Below are 20,123 nucleotides of genomic sequence, written 5' to 3'. Positions count from 1 at the left end.
GAAAGACTGAGACTTAAGGTGCCGGCATGCTGCAACCAATTTTAAACGTCTCTTGTCTGTTAGATTCAGTGTCCATGACTCTGTCTCTATCTGGAAGCCTGAAAAGGTGACCCTTGTCTGAGGAATCAAGAAACTTTTGGTAAATTGATCCTCCAACCATGTTTCCAAAGAAACAACACTAGTTGATTCGTGTGAGATTCTGCAGTACGCAAAGACTGAGCTAGTACCAAGATATCGTCCAAATAAGGAGGAAACACCGCAATACCCTGTTCTCTGATTACAGAGAGTAGGGCATCCAGAAACTTTGAAAAGATTCTTGGAGCTGTTGCTAGGCCAAATGGAAGAGTAACAAATTGGTAATGCTTGTTTAGAAAAGAGAATCTCAGAAACTGTTAATGTTCTGGATGAATCGGAATATGAAGGTATGCATCCTGCAAGTCTATTGTGGACATATAATGTGCTTGCTGAACAAAAGGCAGAATATACCTTATAGTCACCATCTTGAAAGTTGGTACTCTTACATAACGATTCAAAGTTTTTCAGATCCAGAACTGGTCTGAATAAATTTTCCTTCTTTGGTACAATAAATAGATTTGAATAAAACCCCAAACCTTGTTCCTGAGGAGGAACTGGCATGATTACCCCTGAAGACTCCAGGTCTGAAACACACTTCAGGAAAGCCTGAGCTTTTACTGGATTTACTCGGGAAAAATCTTCTCACAGGAGGTCTTACTCTGAAACCTATTCGATACCCTTGAGACAATGCTCTGGGATCCATTGATTTTGGACAGATCTTATCCAAATATCTTTGAAAAACCTTAATCTGCCCCCTACCAGCTGAGCACCTTCATGCGGACTTAGGGGCTGACTTTGGTTTCCTAAATGGCTTGGATTTAATCCAATTTGAGGAAGGCTTCCAATTAGAAGCAGACTCCTTGGTGGGAAGATTGAGTTTTTGTTCCTTATTCTGACGAAAGGAACGAAAAAGGTTAGAAGCCTTAGATTTACCCTTAGGTTTTTAATCCTGAGGCAGAAAAAAACTCCCTTCCCCCAGTGACAGTTGAAATAATAGAATCCAACTGAGAACCAAATAAATTATTACCTTGGAAAGGAAAGAGATAGTAATCTAGATTTAGATGTCATATCAGCATTCCAAGATTTAAGCCACAAAGCTCTTCTAGCAAAAAAAAGTTAAAGACATGGATCTAACATCAATTTTGATAATATCAAAAATTGCACCACAATAAAATGATTAGCATATTGCAATAGACGAATAATGCTAGATAAGTCAGAATCCAGTTCCTGTTGCGCAAAATTCTGCAACCAGAAGGTTGAAAATGACCCGAATAGAAATAGGCCTTCCTTAGATAAGATTCAAGCTTCCTATCTAAAGGATCCTTAAAAGGAAGTACTATCTTCCATAGGAATAGTGGTACGTTTAGCAAGAGTAGAAATAGCCCCATCAACTTTGGGGATTTTTTTCCCAAAACTCTATAGATTTTGCTGGTAAAGGATACAATTTTTTAAACCTTGAAGAAGGAATAAAAGAAGTACCTTAGGCTCATATCAGAAATAGCCTCAGCAATAGGAAAAACCCCTGGAGAAACCACAGGAGGTTTAAAAACAGCATTTAAACGTTTATTAGACTGAATGTCAATAGGACTGGTTACCTTAATATCCAAAATAATTAACACTTCTTTTAATAAAGAATGCATATACTCTATTTTAAATAAATAAGTAGATTTGTCAGTATCAATGTCTGAGGAAGAATCTTCTGAATCAGATAGATCCTCATCAGAAGAGGATAAATTATGTTGTTGGTCATTTGAAATTTCATCAATTAAATGAGAAGTTTTAAAAGACCTTTACGTTTATTAGAAGGTGGAGATGCAGACAAAGCCTTCAAAATAGAATCAGAAACAAATTCTTTAAAAATTACAGGTATATCATGCACATTAGAAGTTGAAGGAACTACAACTGGCAATGTGGTATTACTGATGGATACACTAACTGCATGTAAAAGTTTATCATGACAACTATTACAAATGACATTCGGCGAATAATTTCAAAAATTTTACAACAAATGCACTTAGCTTTGGTAGGACCGATGTCAGGCAGCAATGTTCCAACAGAAACTTCTGAGGCAGAATCAGATAAAGACATCTTGCAAAATGTAAGAGAAAAAACAACATAAAAAGTGAAATTATCAATTTCCTTATATGACAGTTTCAGGAATGGGAAAAAAAAGCAAATAGCATAGGCCTCTGATAGAGAAAAAAAATCAAGAGGCAAACATCAATAGGGTATTGAAATAATGAAAAAGTTTGGCGCCAAGTATGACGCACAACGTAACGTAAACTTTTTGGCGCCAAAAATAACCGGAAATGACACACTCGCGTCACTAATGACGCAACCGTGTGAAAGATCTCTGCGTCAAATATGACGCCGGAAACGACGAAGTTGCGTCGGACGTATTTTTCCGCGCCAAAAATGTTGCAATAAAGTTTAGCATTTCACGCACCCGCGGGCCTAATGCCATCCACAATTTGCAAGAAGTAGTCAATTGAAAAAAGCTAAACCCCAGGTAAGAAAAAAAATTCTATAAAATTTGTTTATATTACCCAAATATGAAACTGACAGTCTGCAGAAGGAAATACATGAACCTGACTCATGGCAAATATAAGTACAATACATATATTTAGAACTTTATATAAATGCATAAAGTGCCAAACCATAGCTGAGGTGTCTTAACCTCTTAAGGACATATGACGGAATTTTTCCGTCATAAAACAATTGAGCAAACTGAAAGCTGTGTCCTTAAAGGGTTAAGTAATAAAAAACATACTTACCAAAAGACACCCATCCACATATAGCAGATAGCCAAACCAGTACAGAAACAGTTATCAGTAGAGGTAATGGTAAATGAGAGTATATCGTCGATCTGAAAAGGGAGGTAGGAGATGAAATCTCTACGACCGATAACAGAGAACCTATTAAACAGATCTCCTGTGAGGAGAACCATTGCATTCAATAGGTGATACTCCCTTCACATCCCTCTGACATTCGCTGTACTCTGAGAGGAATCGGGCTTCAAAATGCTGAAAAGCGCATGTCAACGTAGAAATCTTAGCACAAACCTACTTCACCACCTCCATAGGAGGCAAAGTTTGTAAAACTGAATTGTTGGTGTGGTGAGGGGTGTATTTATAGGCATTTTGAGGTTTGGGAAACTTTGCCCCTCCTGGTAGGAATGTATATCCCATACGTCACTAGCTAATGGACTCTTGCCAAATACATGAAAGAAATATATAGATATATAGATCAAAACAAATGCAACCCAATGTAATAAGAACAATAATAATGTATACAACACTAAAAATACACAGCAGAATATCAGAGAAAAGAAATATATAACCTTGTGAGTGGAAAAACAATAAGAAAATGTATGCTTACCTGATAAATGTATTTCTTTTTTTGACACTATGAGTCCACGGATCATCTTAATTTCTAATGGGATATTCACCTCCTGGTCAGCAGGAGGAGACAGAGCACCACAGCAGAGCTGTTAAATAGCTCCTCCCTTCCCTCCCACTCCAGTCATTCGACCGAAGCTAGGAAGAGAAAGGAAAAGCCAAGGTGCAGAGGTGTCTGAAGTTTACAATAACCCACAACCTGTCTAAAAGAACAGGGCGGGCCGTGGACTCGTGTCAAAAAAGAAATAAATTTATCAGGTAAGCATAATTTTTCTTTTCTTTTTTAAGACACAAGTCCACGGATCATCTTAATTACTAATGGGATTCAGTACCCAAGCTAGAGTACACAGATGAAACGGGAGGGACAAGACAGGAAACCTAAACGGAAGGCACCACTGCTTGAAGATCCCTTTTCCTAAAAGTGGCCTCAGCCGAGGCAAAAGTGACAAATTAGTAAAAACTTTGAAAAAGAATTTAGACTAGACCAAGTTGCAGCCTTGCAAACCTGTTCCACAGAAGCTTTAATGAGGAAGCAACAGCCCTCATGTAATGAGCCGTAACTCTCCCGGGAGGCTGCTGCCTGGCAATTTCATATGTAAAACGTATAATACTCTTCAGTCAAAAAGAAAGAGAAGGAGCCGTAGCTTTCTGCTCCTTGCGTTATTTTTTTTTGTTTTGTTTTGTTTTTTGAGAAAAACACATAAAAAATACTGACAAAAGTCCTTAGTCGCCTGCAGGTAAAACTTTAAAGCACGGACCACATCCAAATTGTGCAGAAGTCCTTCCGTCTGAGAAGGATTAGAACACAGGAGAAGAACAACAATCTCCTGATTAGTGTTCCGAACAGAAACAACCTTAGGAAGAAATCCTAAGTTAGTACGTAAAACTACCTTATCTGAATGGAAAATAAGATAAGGAGACTCATACTGTAATGCCGAGAGCTCTGACACTCTCCAGTAAATGAACAGTACCCGTGGGTAGACTTGAATTCTCAACCTTCTGCTCCTCTTATTGTGTGCTAGCCACTAGGCTACGCCAGAGAGCAACAAGAAATAAAACTTTCCCATATAACGTAATATCCATAGAATACATAGGCTCAAACGGAGCCCCTTGAACTCTGAGAACTCAATTCAGACTCCATGTAGGAGTAACTGGTGTGAACACAGGCCTGATCCAACCATGGCCTGACAAACAGATTGAATAACAGAGACATCTGCTAGATGTCTGTATCAAAATAGATAAAAACAGAGATTTGACCCTTTAGGAAACTTGACGATAAACCTCTCTCTAAACCATTTTGAAGAAAAGACAAAATACTAGGAATCCTAACTCTACTCCATGAGTAGCCCATGGATTCACATCAAAAGAAATAATGACCTCATAACTTAAGATAAAAAAAATTTTTTTTTGCAGAGACAGGCTTACGAGCCTGAATTATGGTCAAAATAACAGAGTCAGAAAACCCTGCTTGGATAATATTAAGCGTTCAATCCCCAAGCAATCAGTTTTAGAGAAACCAGAGTTGGATGAAGGAGGGGCCCCATAAATTAGAGGGGCCTTCCTAAATGGAAGTCTCCAAAGTGGCAGAGATGACATGTCCACCAGGTCTGCATACTAATCCTGCTGAAGCTGGTGCTATAAGGATCACCAATGCCCTCTCCTGCTTGATCCGAGCAATGATCCGGGAAAGAAAAACTGGGGAACACTTCCGGATGGAGTTCCCACTCCCCCGGATAAAAAGTCTGCCTGCTTCGGGAAATCCACCTCCCAGTTGACCCCCTTGGGATGTGGATTATCGACAGGCTGCAAGAATGGGCCTCCGCCCACTGAATTATTTTGAATACCTCTGTCATTGCTAAGGAACTCCTCGTTCCTCCCTGATGATTGAAGTAAGCCACTGACGTTAAATTGTTCGACTGGAACCTGATAAACTGGACCGAGGCTAACTGAGGCCAGGCCAGAAGAACCTTGTAGATCGCTCTCAGCTCCAGAATGTTTATAGGAAGAACAGACTCTGACTGAGTCCAAACCCCCTGAGCCCTTAGGGAGCCCCAGATTGCTCCCCATCCTAAAAGGCTGGCGGCTATTGTCACAAACACCCAAGATAGTATGCAAAAACAGGTTCCCTGGGAGAGATGATCCAGAGATAACTACCATTGAAGAGAATCCCTAGTCTCCAGCTCCAGCAGTATTTGAGGAGACAAATCTGTATGATCTCTGATCCATTGCCAGAGCATGCTTAACTGCGGAGGTCTGAGATGGAATCAAGCAAACCTCCATGTACTGAACCACTGAAGGCCAAGGAGTGGACTGAATGATTAGACAAGTATCGATGATCTGATGTCTTGATATTCTATCAGAAAAATCTTCATAGACATGGAATCTACTATGGTACCCAAGAAAGTTACCCTTGTGCTTGGTACTAAGGAACTCCATCCAAATTAACCTTCCACCCGTGAGATCGTGGAAAGGAGAACACCATGTCTGTGTGAAATCTCAGAGCTGTGGCAAGACCGAAAGGAAGAGCCACGAACTGGAAGCGTTTGTCCAAAAAGGCAAACCTTAGAACTTGAGACGATTCTTGAGAATGGCACATGAATGTACACGTCCTTTAAATCCACTGTTGTCATAAATTGACCCTCTTGGATCAAGGGAAGAATGGAACAAATAGTTTCCATTGCGAAGAACGGTACAGTGAGAACTTTGTTTAGACTCTTGATCTACAAAGTGGTCTGAAAACTCCCTCTTTTTTGGGAACTAGAAACCGATTGGGATAAAAAACCTGGAACCTGTACCTGTATTGGAACTGGAACAATCACTCCCAGGTCTGAGAGGTCTCCTACGCAGTGTAAGGACGCCTCTCCTCTTCTGATCTGCAGAAATTCCTGAAAGCAGAAACCTGCCTCTGGGAGGAAAACTTTTGAACTCTAATTTGTATCCCTGGGGCACTATTTTCTATTGCCCAGGGATCCTGAACATTTTGAACCCAAGCCTGAGCGAAGACGGAAAGTCTGCCCCCTACAAGATCCGATCTCGGATCGGGGGCATGTCCTTCATGCTGTCTCTGTCCTTTCCTTGTAAGGAATCGCTAAAAGCTTAGACTTAGAGCCTTGCTCTTCGGATGTATGCTCTAACTATAAATCTCTGTGAGCTGGAACAGAGAAACCTGAAACCTATGCTCCCAGTTTGAAAACTTAAAGGGAAGAAATTGAAATAAAGGAATTAACCAATCTGAAAGCTTTTATCCTATACTGGATTATATCCAGGGGAGATTCTGATTTAGTATCAGACCACGCATCAAATCAATATGCCATCGCACTAGAGATGGTAGCAAAGTACACGCTGGTTATCATTGTAAGCCCTGGTGTACATCCCTTTCTAATGGTTTGTCCATAGGACCTTAGAAAAACCAACTATCCTCTAAGGGCATAGTAGGTCTCTTAGCTAAGCTGGAAACTACTCCTTCAACCCTAGGGAATGTTTGCCCAGCCTCCTTAGCTGAATCGGCTATGGGAAACATATTGAAATATAGGCAATGCGAATGAAGGTGTTCAAGCTGAAAAACTGAAAGAAAAAACAACCTCATGGTCAAATAAAGATACTATTTATCTGAGACTTCTCTCTCTCATATAACCCTGAAGTATCTTCCTCTGTCAGGCACAGGGAAGACACAGAGTAGCAATCGCCCTAAACGATTGAAAATAATTCCTCTAAAAATGTTTTCTCCCACGTGGGAAAAACAAATAATGTATGAAATGCAGTGTAACTCCAGATGGAGTGTGAGAGAAAACGCAGGGCACTGCATGTGGGCCATAACATTTTGTGGACACTATAGGAAAAATTTGTGGCACAATGTGACCATTGTCAAAAGCAAACACCGTGAAAGGATAAGGTTCAGTAAAAGAGTGCAATCATTTAATAAAAATTGACACCTTAAAAAAAACGTTACTGTCACTTTAAATCTTAAAAGGTAACTATTTAATGTGTGCTCTTGTTCCATCCTAAGACACAAGGATGAAATAAGCATTAAACAGCTGAAATTCCTTAATTAAAGTAACGCCTAAAAAAAAAAAGTGTTACTGTCACTTTAAATGTTAAAACTTAACTTTATTTTATGTGTGCTTTTGTTCCATCCTAAAACACAAGGATGAAAGAAGCATTAAACATCTGAAATTCCTACTTTTTATTTGTGTGCAGAAACGGGTTAGATATTCCTGACTAAGCCTCTTTTGAAACACTGTCCGGTGTAATACCTTCACCCTAAAGAGAGAACCATTCTCTACTAAATCTTCCGATACCAGGAAGAACAAACACATATGTGCGCAACTAAAATGGCGCCAAACATAACTCCGCCCATCGTGGGCATTATCATAATCCTCTCCCGGTCGCCATTAGCAAAAAAAAAAAAAAAAAAAAAAAAAAAAGCCTTCGGGGGTATAGCAACGGACTGAACAGCTTCTAGTCCGAAAAAATAAACTAATGTGGAACCACCCATACTGAGCTCGCTCAAGCATAGCTCCTCAACTATGGCCACAAGAAATCTCCCGGTCGGCTATTAAACCGCCGGGAGATAAGAACATAAATCCTGTACATTGCTTCACACTGAGCTTCTGAAATCTAGCTCAACGGAAATGTCAATCTAACACTTATGTCAATACGAGATCTCCCGGTCGGCTATAATCAAACCGCCGAGAGATAAGAATGCGCGTACCATGCGTTCTATATCTGATGCATACCGCAACGGAACGTCAAAACATCAACCATGGCAATATAAGATCTCCTGGTAGGCTATTAATAAACCGCCGGGAGATATAACACCAGTCACATGCCACTGAGCCCATCTGATGTATAGCTCTTCAGGGATGGCTATGTTATGGAAACAGCTCGTTCTATGTATGGCTCCTTAGCTATGAAATGAGAGCCTATGTGCCAAACAGGCCCAGAACCTGCGTCTAACTGTCCCAAAGTGTCCCCTGAAACTCTAAGGGAATCTAAAAATGAAATTACATCCGATGAGGAATAAAATGAAGTGCCCAACTTTCTTCCGAGACTTCTTCTGCAACCCCCAGAATAAAGTTAGCGCTTGCAGAGAAACAGAGAATGCAGGTACTCAAGGGGTATCATAAAAAAATCAAATTTATTTGAAAATTTTTAAAAAAAATACAGCTACAACACCGCAGTAAGCACATAGGTAAAGCCAGGGAGGCAGGCAAACAAACACAATCGTCAGACGATTGTGTTTGTTTGTCTGCCTGGCTACTTTAAAAATAATAAACTCTTGATAGAAGAATCTAATCTAACACCTCACTTTACCTCTTCCTATCACTAACTAAGGCAAAGAGAATGACTGGAGTGGAAGGGAAGGGAGGAGCTATTTAACAGCTGTGCTGTGGTGCTCTTTGCCTCCTCCTGCTGACCAGGAGGTGAATATCCCATTAGTAATTAAGATGATCCGTGGACTCATTGTGTCTTAAAAAAGAAAAATGTCTAATAACTAAATTATATCATTTAGTTATAAGACTTTTTTCTTTTTTAAGACACAATAGCTCCAAAGGTCAGCTCTCTGTCGTAGGGGGGTCAAAATCCTAATAACAGATGGTCTGAAGAAAAAAACACAGAGGCGCCCAATGGCCTAATACCATAATACCAAGGGACAAGCGAAAAAACATAATTTATGCTTACCTGATAAATTCCTTTCTTCTGTTGTGTGATCAGTCCACGGGTCATCATTACTTCTGGGATATAACTCCTCCCCAACAGGAAATGCAAGAGGATTCACCCAGCAGAGCTGATATAGCTCCTCCCCTCTACGTCAGTCCCAGTCATTCGACCAAGAATCAACGAGAAAGGAGTAACCAAGGGTGAAGTGGTGACTGGAGTATAATTTAAAAGATATTTACCTGCCTTAAAAACAGGGCGGGCCGTGGACTGATCACACAACAGAAGAAAGGAATTTATCAGGTAAGCATAAATTATGTTTTCTTCTGTTATGTGTGATCAGTCCACGGGTCATCATTACTTCTGGGATACCAATACCAAAGCAAAAGTACACGGATGACGGGAGGGATAGGCAGGCTCATTATACAGAAGGAACCACTGCCTGAAGAACCTTTCTCCCAAAAATAGCCTCCGAAGAAGCAAAAGTGTCAAATTTGTAAAATTTGGAAAAAGTATGAAGCGAAGACCAAGTTGCAGCCTTGCAAATCTGTTCAACAGAGGCCTCATTCTTAAAGGCCCAAGTGGAAGCCACAGCTCTAGTGGAGTGAGCTGTAATTCTTTCAGGAGGCTGCTGTCCAGCAGTCTCATAGGCTAAACGTATTATGCTACGAAGCCAAAAAGAGAGAGAAGTAGCAGAAGCTTTTTGACCTCTCCTCTGTCCAGAATAAACGACAAACAGGGAAGAAGTTTGGCGAAAATCTTTAGTTGCCTGCAAGTAGAACTTGAGGGCACGAACTACATCCAGATTGTGTAGAAGACGTTCCTTCTTTGAAGAAGGATTTGGACACAAGGATGGAACAACAATCTCTTGATTGATATTCCTGTCAGTGACTACCTTAGGTAAGAACCCAGGTTTAGTACGCAGAACTACCTTGTCTGAGTGAAAAATCAGATAAGGAGAATCACAATGTAATGCTGATAACTCAGAGACTCTTCGAGCCGAGGAGATAGCCATTAAAAACAGAACTTTCCAAGATAACAATTTTATATCAATGGAATGAAGGGGTTCAAACGGAACACCCTGTAAAACGTTAAGAACTAAGTTTAAACTCCATGGCGGAGCAACGGTTTTAAACACAGGCTTGATCCTAGCTAAAGCCTGACAAAAGGCCTGGACGTCTGGATTTTCTGACAGACGTCTGTGTAACAAGATGGACAGAGCTGAAATCTGTCCCTTTAATGAACTGGCTGATAAACCCTTTTCTAAACCTTCTTGTAGAAAGGACAATATCCTAGGGATCCTAACCTTACTCCAGGAGTAACGTTTGGATTCACACCAGTATAGGTATTTGCGCCATATTTTATGGTAAATCTTTCTGGTAACAGGCTTCCTAGCCTGTATCAGGGTATCAATAACCGACTCAGAAAAACCACGTTTTGATAAAATCAAGCGTTCAATTTCCAAGCAGTCAGTTTCAGAGAAGTTAGATTTTGATGTTTGAATGGACCCTGTATCAGAAGGTCCTGTCTTAGAGGTAGAGACCAAGGCGGACAGGATGACATGTCCACTAGATCTGCATACCAAGTCCTGCGTGGCCATGCAGGCGCTATTAGAATCACAGATGCTCTCTCCTGTTTGATTTTGGCAATCAATCGAGGAAGCAGCGGGAAGGGTGGAAACACATAAGCCATCCCGAAGTTCCAAGGTGCTGTCAAAGCATCTATCAGAACCGCTCCCGGATCCCTGGATCTGGACCCGTAGTGAGGAAGTTTGGCGTTCTGGCGAGACGCCATGAGATCTATCTCTGGTTTGCCCCAACGTCGAAGTATTTGGGCAAAGACCTCCGGATGAAGTTCCCACTCTCCCGGATGAAAAGTCTGGCGACTCAAGAAATCCGCCTCCCAGTTCTCCACTCCCGGGATGTGGATTGCTGACAGGTGGCAAGAGTGAGACTCTGCCCAGCGAATTATCTTTGATACTTCCATCATTGCTAGGGAGCTCCTTGTCCCTCCCTGATGGTTGATGTAAGCTACAGTCGTGATATTGTCCGACTGAAACCTGATGAACCCCCGAGTTGTTAATTGGGGCCAAGCCAGAAGGGCATTGAGAACTGCTCTCAATTCCAGAATGTTTATTGGAAGGAGACTCTCCTCCTGATTCCATAATCCCTGAGCCTTCAGAGAATTCCAGACAGCGCCCCAACCTAGTAGGCTGGCGTCTGTTGTTACGATTGTCCAGTCTGGCCTGCTGAATGGCATCCCCCTGGACAGGTGTGGCCGATAAAGCCACCATAGAAGAGAATTTCTGGTCTCTTGATTCAGATTCAGAGTAGGGGACAAATCTGAGTAATCCCCATTCCACTGACTTAGCATGCACAATTGCAGCGGTCTGAGGTGTAGGCGTGCAAAAGGTACTATGTCCATTGCCGCTACCATTAAGCCGATCACCTCCATGCATTGAGCTACTGACGGGTGTTGAATGGAATGAAGGACACGGCATGTATCTTGAAGCTTTGTTAACCTGTCTTCTGTCAGGTAAATCTTCATTTCTACAGAATCTATAAGAGTCCCCAAGAATGGAACTCTTGTGAGAGGAAAAAGAGAACTCTTCTTTTCGTTCACTTTCCATCCATGCGACCTTAGAAATGCCAGAACTAACTCTGTATGAGACTTGGCAGTTTGAAAGCTTGAAGCTTGTATTAGAATGTCGTCTAGGTACGGAGCTACCGAAATCCCTCGCGGTCTTAGTACCGCCAGAAGGGCACCCAGAACCTTTGTGAAGATTCTTGGGGCCGTAGCCAATCCGAATGGAAGAGCTACGAACTGGTAGTGCCTGTCTAGGAAGGCAAACCTTAGATACCGGTGATGATCTTTGTGAATCGGTATGTGAAGGTAAGCATCTTTTAAATCCACTGTGGTCATGTACTGACCCTTTTGGATCATGGGTAAGATTGTCCGAATAGTTTCCATTTTGAACGATGGAACTCTTAGGAATTTGTTTAGAATCTTTAAATCTAAGATTGGCCTGAAAGTTCCCTCTTTTTTGGGAACCACAAACAGGTTTGAGTAGAACCCTTGTCCTTGTTCCGACTGCGGAACCGGATGGATCACTCCCATTAATAACAGATCTTGTACGCAGCGTAGAAACGCTTCTCTCTTTATCTGGTTTGTTGACAACCTTGACAGATGAAATCTCCCTCTTGGGGGAGATAATTTGAAGTCTAGAAGGTATCCCTGAGATATGATCTCTAGCGCCCAGGGATCCTGAACATCTCTTGCCCAGGCCTGGGCGAAGAGAGAAAGTCTGCCCCCCACTAGATCCGGTCCCGGATCGGGGGCTCTCGGTTCATGCTGTCTTTGGGGCAGCAGCAGGTTTCCTGGCCTGTTTGCCCTTGTTCCAGGACTGGTTAGGTTTCCAGCCTTGCCTGTAACGAGCAACAGCTCCTTCCTGTTTTGGTGCAGTGGAGGTTGATGCTGCTCCTGTTTTGAAATTCCGAAAGGGACGAAAATTAGACTGTCTAGCCTTAGCTTTGGCTTTGTCTTGAGGTAGGGCGTGGCCCTTACCTCCTGTAATGTCAGCGATAATTTCTTTCAAACCGGGCCCAAATAAAGACTGCCCCTTGAAAGGTATATTAAGTAATTTGGACTTAGAAGTAACATCAGCTGACCAGGATTTTAGCCACAGTGCCCTACGTGCCTGTATGGCGAATCCTGAGTTCTTAGCCGTAAGTTTGGTTAAATGTACTACGGCCTCCGAAATGAATGAATTAGCTAGTTTAAGGACTCTAAGCCTGTCCATAATGTCGTCTAGCGTAGATGAACTAAGGTTCTCTTCCAGAGACTCAATCCAAAATGCTGCCGCAGCCGTAATCGGCGCGATACATGCAAGGGGTTGCAATATAAAACCTTGTTGAACAAACATTTTCTTAAGGTAACCCTCTAATTTTTTATCCATTGGATCTGAAAAAGCACAGCTATCCTCCACCGGGATAGTGGTACGCTTAGCTAAAGTAGAAACTGCTCCCTCCACCTTAGGGACCGTTTGCCATAAGTCCCGAGTGGTGGCGTCTATTGGAAACATTTTTCTAAATATTGGAGGGGGTGAGAACGGCACACCGGGTCTATCCCACTCCTTAGTAACAATTTCAGTTAATCTCTTAGGTATAGGAAAAACGTCAGTACTCGCCGGTACCGCAAAGTATTTATCCAACCTACACAGTTTCTCTGGTATTGCAACGGTGTTACAATCATTGAGAGCTGCTAAGACCTCCCCTAGTAATACACGGAGGTTCTCTAATTTAAATTTAAAATTTGAAATATCTGAATCCAATCTGTTTGGATCAGAACCGTCACCCACAGAATGAAGCTCTCCGTCCTCATGCTCTGCAAGCTGTGACGCAGTATCAGACGTGGCCCTAGTATTGTCAGCGCACTCTGTTCTCACCCCAGAGTGATCGCGCTTGCCTCTTAGTTCTGGTAATTTAGACAAAACTTCAGTCATAACAGTAGCCATATCATGTAATGTTATCTGTAATGGCCGCTCAGATGTACTAGGCGCCATATTATCACGCACCTCCCGGGCGGGAGATGCAGGTACTGCCGCGTGAGGCGAGTTAGTCGGCATAACTCTCCCCTCGCAGTTTGGTGAAATTTGTTCACATTGTACAGATTGACTTTTATTTAAAGTAGCATCAATACAGTTAGTACATAAATTTCTATTGGGCTCCACCTTGGCATTGGAACAAATGACACAGATATCTTCCTCTGAGTCAGACATGTTTAACACACTAGCAATAACTTGCAACCTGGTTATAATCTTTTTTAGCAAAAACGTACTGTGCCTCAAAGAGGTACTAAACGATTAAATGACAGTTGAGATAATGAACTGAAAAACAGTTATAGCATCAAACTTTAAAACAACACAACTTTTAGCAAAGGTTTTGTTCCCATTAGTAAAATAACAATAATTAAATTTGAAATAAAAATACAGAGCAACGTTTTTATTCACAGTCAATATAAAATTCTCACAGCTCTGCTGAGAGAATATACCTCCCTTCAAAGAAGTTTGAAGACCCCTTAGATCTGTCAGAGATGAACCGGATCATGCAGGAAATATAAGAGTAGCTGACTGGAAATTTTTGATGCGTAGCAAAGAGCGCCAAAAACGGCCCCTCCCTCTCACACACAGCAGTGAAGAGAAACGAAACTGTCACAATTAAAGCAAACAACTGCCAAGTGGAAAATAATGCCCAAATATTTATTCACTCAGTACCTCAGCAATGTAAACGATTCTACATTCCAGCAAAAACGTTTAACATGACAAATACTTATTAAAAGGATTAGTGACCTTTAACAGAGTAGTTCCGGTGAAATACCATCCCCAGAATACTGAAGTGTATACATACATGTCATTATAACGGTATGGCAGGATTTTTTCATCAATTCCATTCAGAAAATAAAAACTGCTACATACCTCAATGCAGATTCATCTGCCCGCTGTCCCCTGATCTGAAGCTTTTACCTCCCTCAGATGGCCGAGAACAGCAATATGATCTTAACTACTCCGGTTAAAATCATAGTAAAAAACTCTGGTAGATTCTTCTTCAAACTCTGCCAGAGAAGTAATAACACGCTCCGGTGCTATTGTAAAATAACAAACTTTTGATTGAAGTCATAAAAACTAAGTATAATCACCATAGTCCTCTCACACATCCTATCTAGTTGTTGGGTGCAAGAGAATGACTGGGACTGACGTAGAGGGGAGGAGCTATATCAGCTCTGCTGGGTGAATCCTCTTGCATTTCCTGTTGGGGAGGAGTTATATCCCAGAAGTAATGATGACCCGTGGACTGATCACACATAACAGAAGAAATATGTGTATCCAGGGAATATGCACAGTTACATGTAGCTAAGCACCTCCAGATGCAATATACAGACTGGGACTTCTCAGCCGCCCAGCTGACTGTTTCAAAGGTTTCAGCAAATAAGAAAGCTGCCAAAACTGATGCAGGAGTATAGATGGATTCCCAGATAAAATCCAGCAGCAAGTGCATTAGTTAAAAAGAATATTTTTATTTTAAAAGCAACTTGTTTCTCAGCCTACAACTGGCCGTTTCCTCAGGCTATGATCATAGAGAAGTCCCAGTCTGTGTATATTGCGCCTGGAGGTGCTTTGTTACGTGAGCATATTCCCTGGATACACATATTTGTACAAACTGTACTGGGCTATGTTGGCTCTATATAGGAGGACCTCACTGGTAAAGAAGTACTGCAGAATTATCTCTGCGTCTGTACAGTTTGCTGGGCAACTGTGAGGTCTGCTTCCGTGCACTTTTTGGTGCTATTCGTTTGTGTTAGTCTAACATATTTCGCTTGTCCCTTGGTATTGTGGTATTAGGCCATTGGGCGCCTCTGTGTTTCTTTTTTCAGAACATTTTCTTCAGGTCAATTTGAAATGAGGCAGCCGCACTAAAGCACCAACTCAGCTGCAATGTGATGATTGACTTGAGAATAAATTTGTTTTTAAGCTTTATAAAACATTGCAAATTAGCTGCAGAGTTAAGTTTATAAAATAAATAAGTTTCTTTTGCTCTTGGTCTAACATCACATCACATAACTATAAGGTACAAATGTAATAAAAAAGGTGCATTCCTTACAAGAACACTTTACATCCCTGCAGCGCTGCTCCATTTGACTGTTCTCTTCAAACAGTGCTCCACTCTGGTTGCACTGTTAAAGAGAACTTGCACAGTACAGCCAGAGCACAGCGCTGTTTGAAGAGAACAGCTCTACAAAACAAAAGCGCTAATCGTTCCTACCACTTTCTACAGACAGGCTTAATTTTCTGACATCTCAGACCACAACATGTTCTGCCTTGGGGCCTCACACACAGCTGCTCATTCTTGGAGAAACGTGTGCACATAGCCTGAGGCACCAGCGTTCACAACTCATAAGTATACAAGTCTGTGATTGGCTAAAGTCTGTCACGTGATACAGAGGAAAGGGAAAGGAAATATGAAGGAGACTAACAGGTGGAGACAGGTACATTAAAAGGGATATGAAAACCCAAAAATCATTCTTTCATGATTTATCTAGAGCAGCGACTTTAAACAACTTTCTAATTTACTTCTATTATACATTTTGCTTCGCTCTCTTGGTATCGTTTGCTGAAAAGCAGGGACGTAGTTTAGGAGCCAGCCCATTTATTTTGCAGGTAAATTTACGTTTTTCCTCTGCTGGATTGTGAACTGTGTCATAAAACAGTGATCACAATACACGACCGGCCACAGAAAAATAAAAGATAAAAGCAGAGCTCTTATAGGTAACCATTTGCTAACAGGATCATAAAGAACATGCAGGAACAGAAGCTAAAAACGTATTTCCTTCGGGGAGAGCATGACATTTAAAAACATTCCAATTTACTTCTATTATCGCATTTGTTTTGTTCTTTTTGCATCCTTTGTTGAAAGGCATACCTAGGTTGGTTGAGGAGCAGAAATGCATTGCAGAGAGCTGGCTGCTGATTGGTGGTTACACAAATCTGTAGCTTGCCATTGGTTCACCTGTGTTCAGGTATCTTGCAGTAGTGCATTTCTGCTCCTTCAGCAAAGGATACCAGGAGAACAAGTCAAATTTGATAATAGAAATAATTCTGAAGCATTAAAAAGGTCATTGTGTTTAAATAGTTCTCTTTCATGCGCAGATGTCTGAAGAGGTCAGCAGGTGCAACCTTACCTGGGTCCTGCATCAAACTGCTGATGGGGAGGGGTACATGACGGCTCGTCGCTGGGGAACCATGGTTTTGTGTCACTAGCAGACACTGGGACATCGTGGGACATGGTATATGATGAAGTTGGAGGCTGTGGCAAGCTGACAGCAGCAGGTTCAGACGGAGCAGGGCCACCTGTAGGCTCAGTTTCTGAGGCGTCCTTGGCTTCTCCTACAGACTCATGCGGCAAAGGCAGCTGTGCTTTAGAATCGGACACAGCTGTGACTGGAGGTAGAGGGGGCAGAGGCTCAGAATTTGATGAAGCTGTAACAGGAGGCAGGGGAGGTTGAGCATCAGAATAAGGGGCAGATGGCAATGGTGGCATAGGAGGTGGAGGACCCTCTGAATAGGATGTGGCTGGCACTGGAGGCAGAGGGGGAGGTGTAACCATTGGTGGAGCTGCTCCCGTGAATACTGGGGGTATGCCAACAGCGGGTGGAACTGCTGGGGGCATCACTGGTGGGTATGAGGAGTATGTAGGAATCATGGGCATCGCGCTGACATACTGACTGCCTCCATACTGCTGCTGCAAGCTCTTCAGCGAGCTCACTCTCTCTTTCAGATAAGATTTGGTGGCTTTCATCTGCCCCTGCCATGAATTCCACTGCGCCTGGTACTCCTGCAGCTGGTCCTTGTGAGGATAAGTCTGCAACAATTCCACCCATTTCTTATACTGCGTCTCCCATTCCTGATGAAGCGCCAGGAACTGCTTCTGTTGCATCTCATAGTGCTGCAGCTGCAAATCAATGGTCAGGGCCTGAGGAAGAAAGAAGACTTCAGTAAACACATCCCAGGGCTCATTGTACTAAAGATAACAAGCAGCTTTAACTTACCGCAACGTGTGGGGCCTGCTGGGTAATCTGCTGATAACGCTGCAAAAGCTGCTGCAAGGTGGCATGCTTCTGGATTATTCCCTGGTACTGGAAGCCAAGTCTGTGGTGCTCATACTGCTGCCAATGGGCCGCCGCCGCCTGAAGCGTCTTTAGTCTCTGCTCTTGTTCCGGATCCTCAGACAGATTAATGTTGGACTAAAACAGAAGAGACACAAAGATGGATTTATATGCAACTCGTAAGTCTAGCAATGTACAGACTGTTCCCCAGCCGTATCTTTACCTCATCAGACGGTGGAGGGGGAGGAGCCTCATCCGTAGGAGGAAGGGGAGGAGCCGAGCCGTCAGGTGCGGTCCCACCCTGATACTGCTGTACTTGTAATGCAGAACCGGACAAATTATTCTGTAACTTTGCTTTACGCTGCAAGCTCAACAGATGTTGTTTGTACCAATACTGCTGTTGCTGCTGCAGAAACAAACATGAAGAATCATAATCAGACATCTACATTATATTACTAGTGTAGGTGGCACAAGCATATTATCAGAAAAAGACTCATGCATTGTGCATGCTTGTACACATTATGTTACTAGTGTAGGTGGCACAAGCATATTATCAGAACTAGACTCATGCATTGTGCATGCTTGTACACATTATGTTACTAGTGTAGGTGGCACAAGCATATTATCAGAACTAGACTCATGCATTGTGCATGCTTGTACACATATTACTAGTGTAGGTGGCACAAGCATATTATCAGAACTAGACTCATGCAGTGTGCATGCTTGTACACATATTACTAGTGTAGGTGGCACAAGCATATTATCAGAACAAGACTCATGAAGTGTGCATGCTTGTACACATATTACTAGTGTAGGTGGCACAAGCATATTATCAGAACTAGACTCATGCATTGTGCATGCTTGTACACATTATGTTACTAGTGTAGGTGGCACAAGCATATTATCAGAACTAGACTCATGCATTGTGCATGCTTGTACACATATTACTAGTGTAGGTGGCACAAGCATATTATCAGAACTAGACTCATGCATTGTGCATGCTTGTACACATTATGTTACTAGTGTAGGTGGCACAAGCATATTATCAGAACAAGACTCATGCAGTGTGCATGCTTGTACACATATTACTAGTGTAGGTGGCACAAGCATATTATCAGAACTAGACTCATGCAGTGTGCATGCTTGTACACATGTTACTAGTGTAGGTGGCACAAGCATATCAGAACTAGACTCGTGCAGTGTGCATGCTTGTACACATTATGTTACTAGTGTAGGTTGCACAAGCATATTATCAGAACTATACTTGTGCAGTGTGCATGCTTGTACACATTATATTACTAGTGTAGGTGTCACAAGCATATTATCAGAACTAGACTTGTGCAGTGTGCATGCTTGTACACATTATATTACTAGTGTAGGTGTCACAAGCATATTATCAGAACTAGACTCGTGCAGTGTGCATGCTTGTACACATTATATTACTAGTGTAGGTGTCACAAGCATATTATCAGAACTAGACTCGTGCAGTGTGCATGCTTGTACACATTATATTACTAGTGTAGGTGTCACAAGCATATTATCAGAACTAGACTCGTGCAGTGTGCATGCTTGTACACATTATATTACTAGTGTAGGTGTCACAAGCATATTATCAGAACTAGACTCGTGCAGTGTGCATGCTTGTACACATATTACTAGTGTAGGTGTCACAAGCATATTATCAGAACTAGACTCGTGCAGTGTGCATGCTTGTACACATTATATTACTAGTGTAGGTGGCACAAGCATATTATCAGAACTAGACTCATGCATTGTGCATGCTTGTACACATATTACTAGTGTAGGTGGCACAAGCATATTATCAGAACTAGACTCATGCATTGTGCATGCTTGTACACATATTACTAGTGTAGGTGGCACAAGCATATTATCAGAACTAGACTCATGCAGTGTGCATGCTTGTACACATTACTAGTGTAGGTGGCACAAGCATATTATCAGAACTAGACTCATGCAGTGTGCATGCTTGAACACATATTACTAGTGTAGGTGGCACAAGCATATTATCAGAACTAGACTCATGCAGTGTGCATGCTTATACACATTACTAGTGTAGGTGTCACAGGCGTATCAGAGCTAGACGTTCAGCTCTCAGGGAGTGTGCATAATTGTACACATATTATTAGCGCAGGTGTCACAAGCGTATCAGAGCTAGACGTTCAGCTCTCAGGCAGGTTGCATGCTTGTACACATTACTAGTGTTGGTGTCACAAGTGTATCAGAGCTAGACGTTCAGCTCTCAGGGAGTGTGCATGCTTGTACACATTATATTACTAGTGTAGGTGTTACAAGCGTATCAGAGCTAGACATTCA

At 42.0% G+C, this 20,123-nt stretch overlaps 1 protein-coding gene across 2 annotated transcripts in view; it reads right to left on the bottom strand.

Annotated features, from left to right (window-relative positions):
* Positions 1-20,123, bottom strand: part of YLPM1 (YLP motif containing 1) — a 127,498-nt gene that overhangs the window by 94,011 nt on the left and 13,364 nt on the right. For both annotated transcript variants that reach the window (XM_053697190.1, XM_053697191.1), the window contains exons 2-4: positions 18,013-18,195; positions 17,733-17,927; positions 16,866-17,656 (exon numbers count right to left, since the gene is read on the bottom strand). In XM_053697190.1, the coding sequence (XP_053553165.1) occupies positions 16,866-17,656; positions 17,733-17,927; positions 18,013-18,195 (1,169 nt within the window). The remainder of the gene's footprint in view (positions 1-16,865; positions 17,657-17,732; positions 17,928-18,012; positions 18,196-20,123) is intronic.

This window comes from Bombina bombina, chromosome 1 (assembly GCF_027579735.1).
Source record: "Bombina bombina isolate aBomBom1 chromosome 1, aBomBom1.pri, whole genome shotgun sequence".
NCBI classification, from domain to species: Eukaryota; Metazoa; Chordata; class Amphibia; order Anura; family Bombinatoridae; genus Bombina; species Bombina bombina.
The sequence above is the reverse complement of the archived record's forward strand: the minus strand, read 5'-3'. Positions and strand labels throughout refer to the sequence as shown.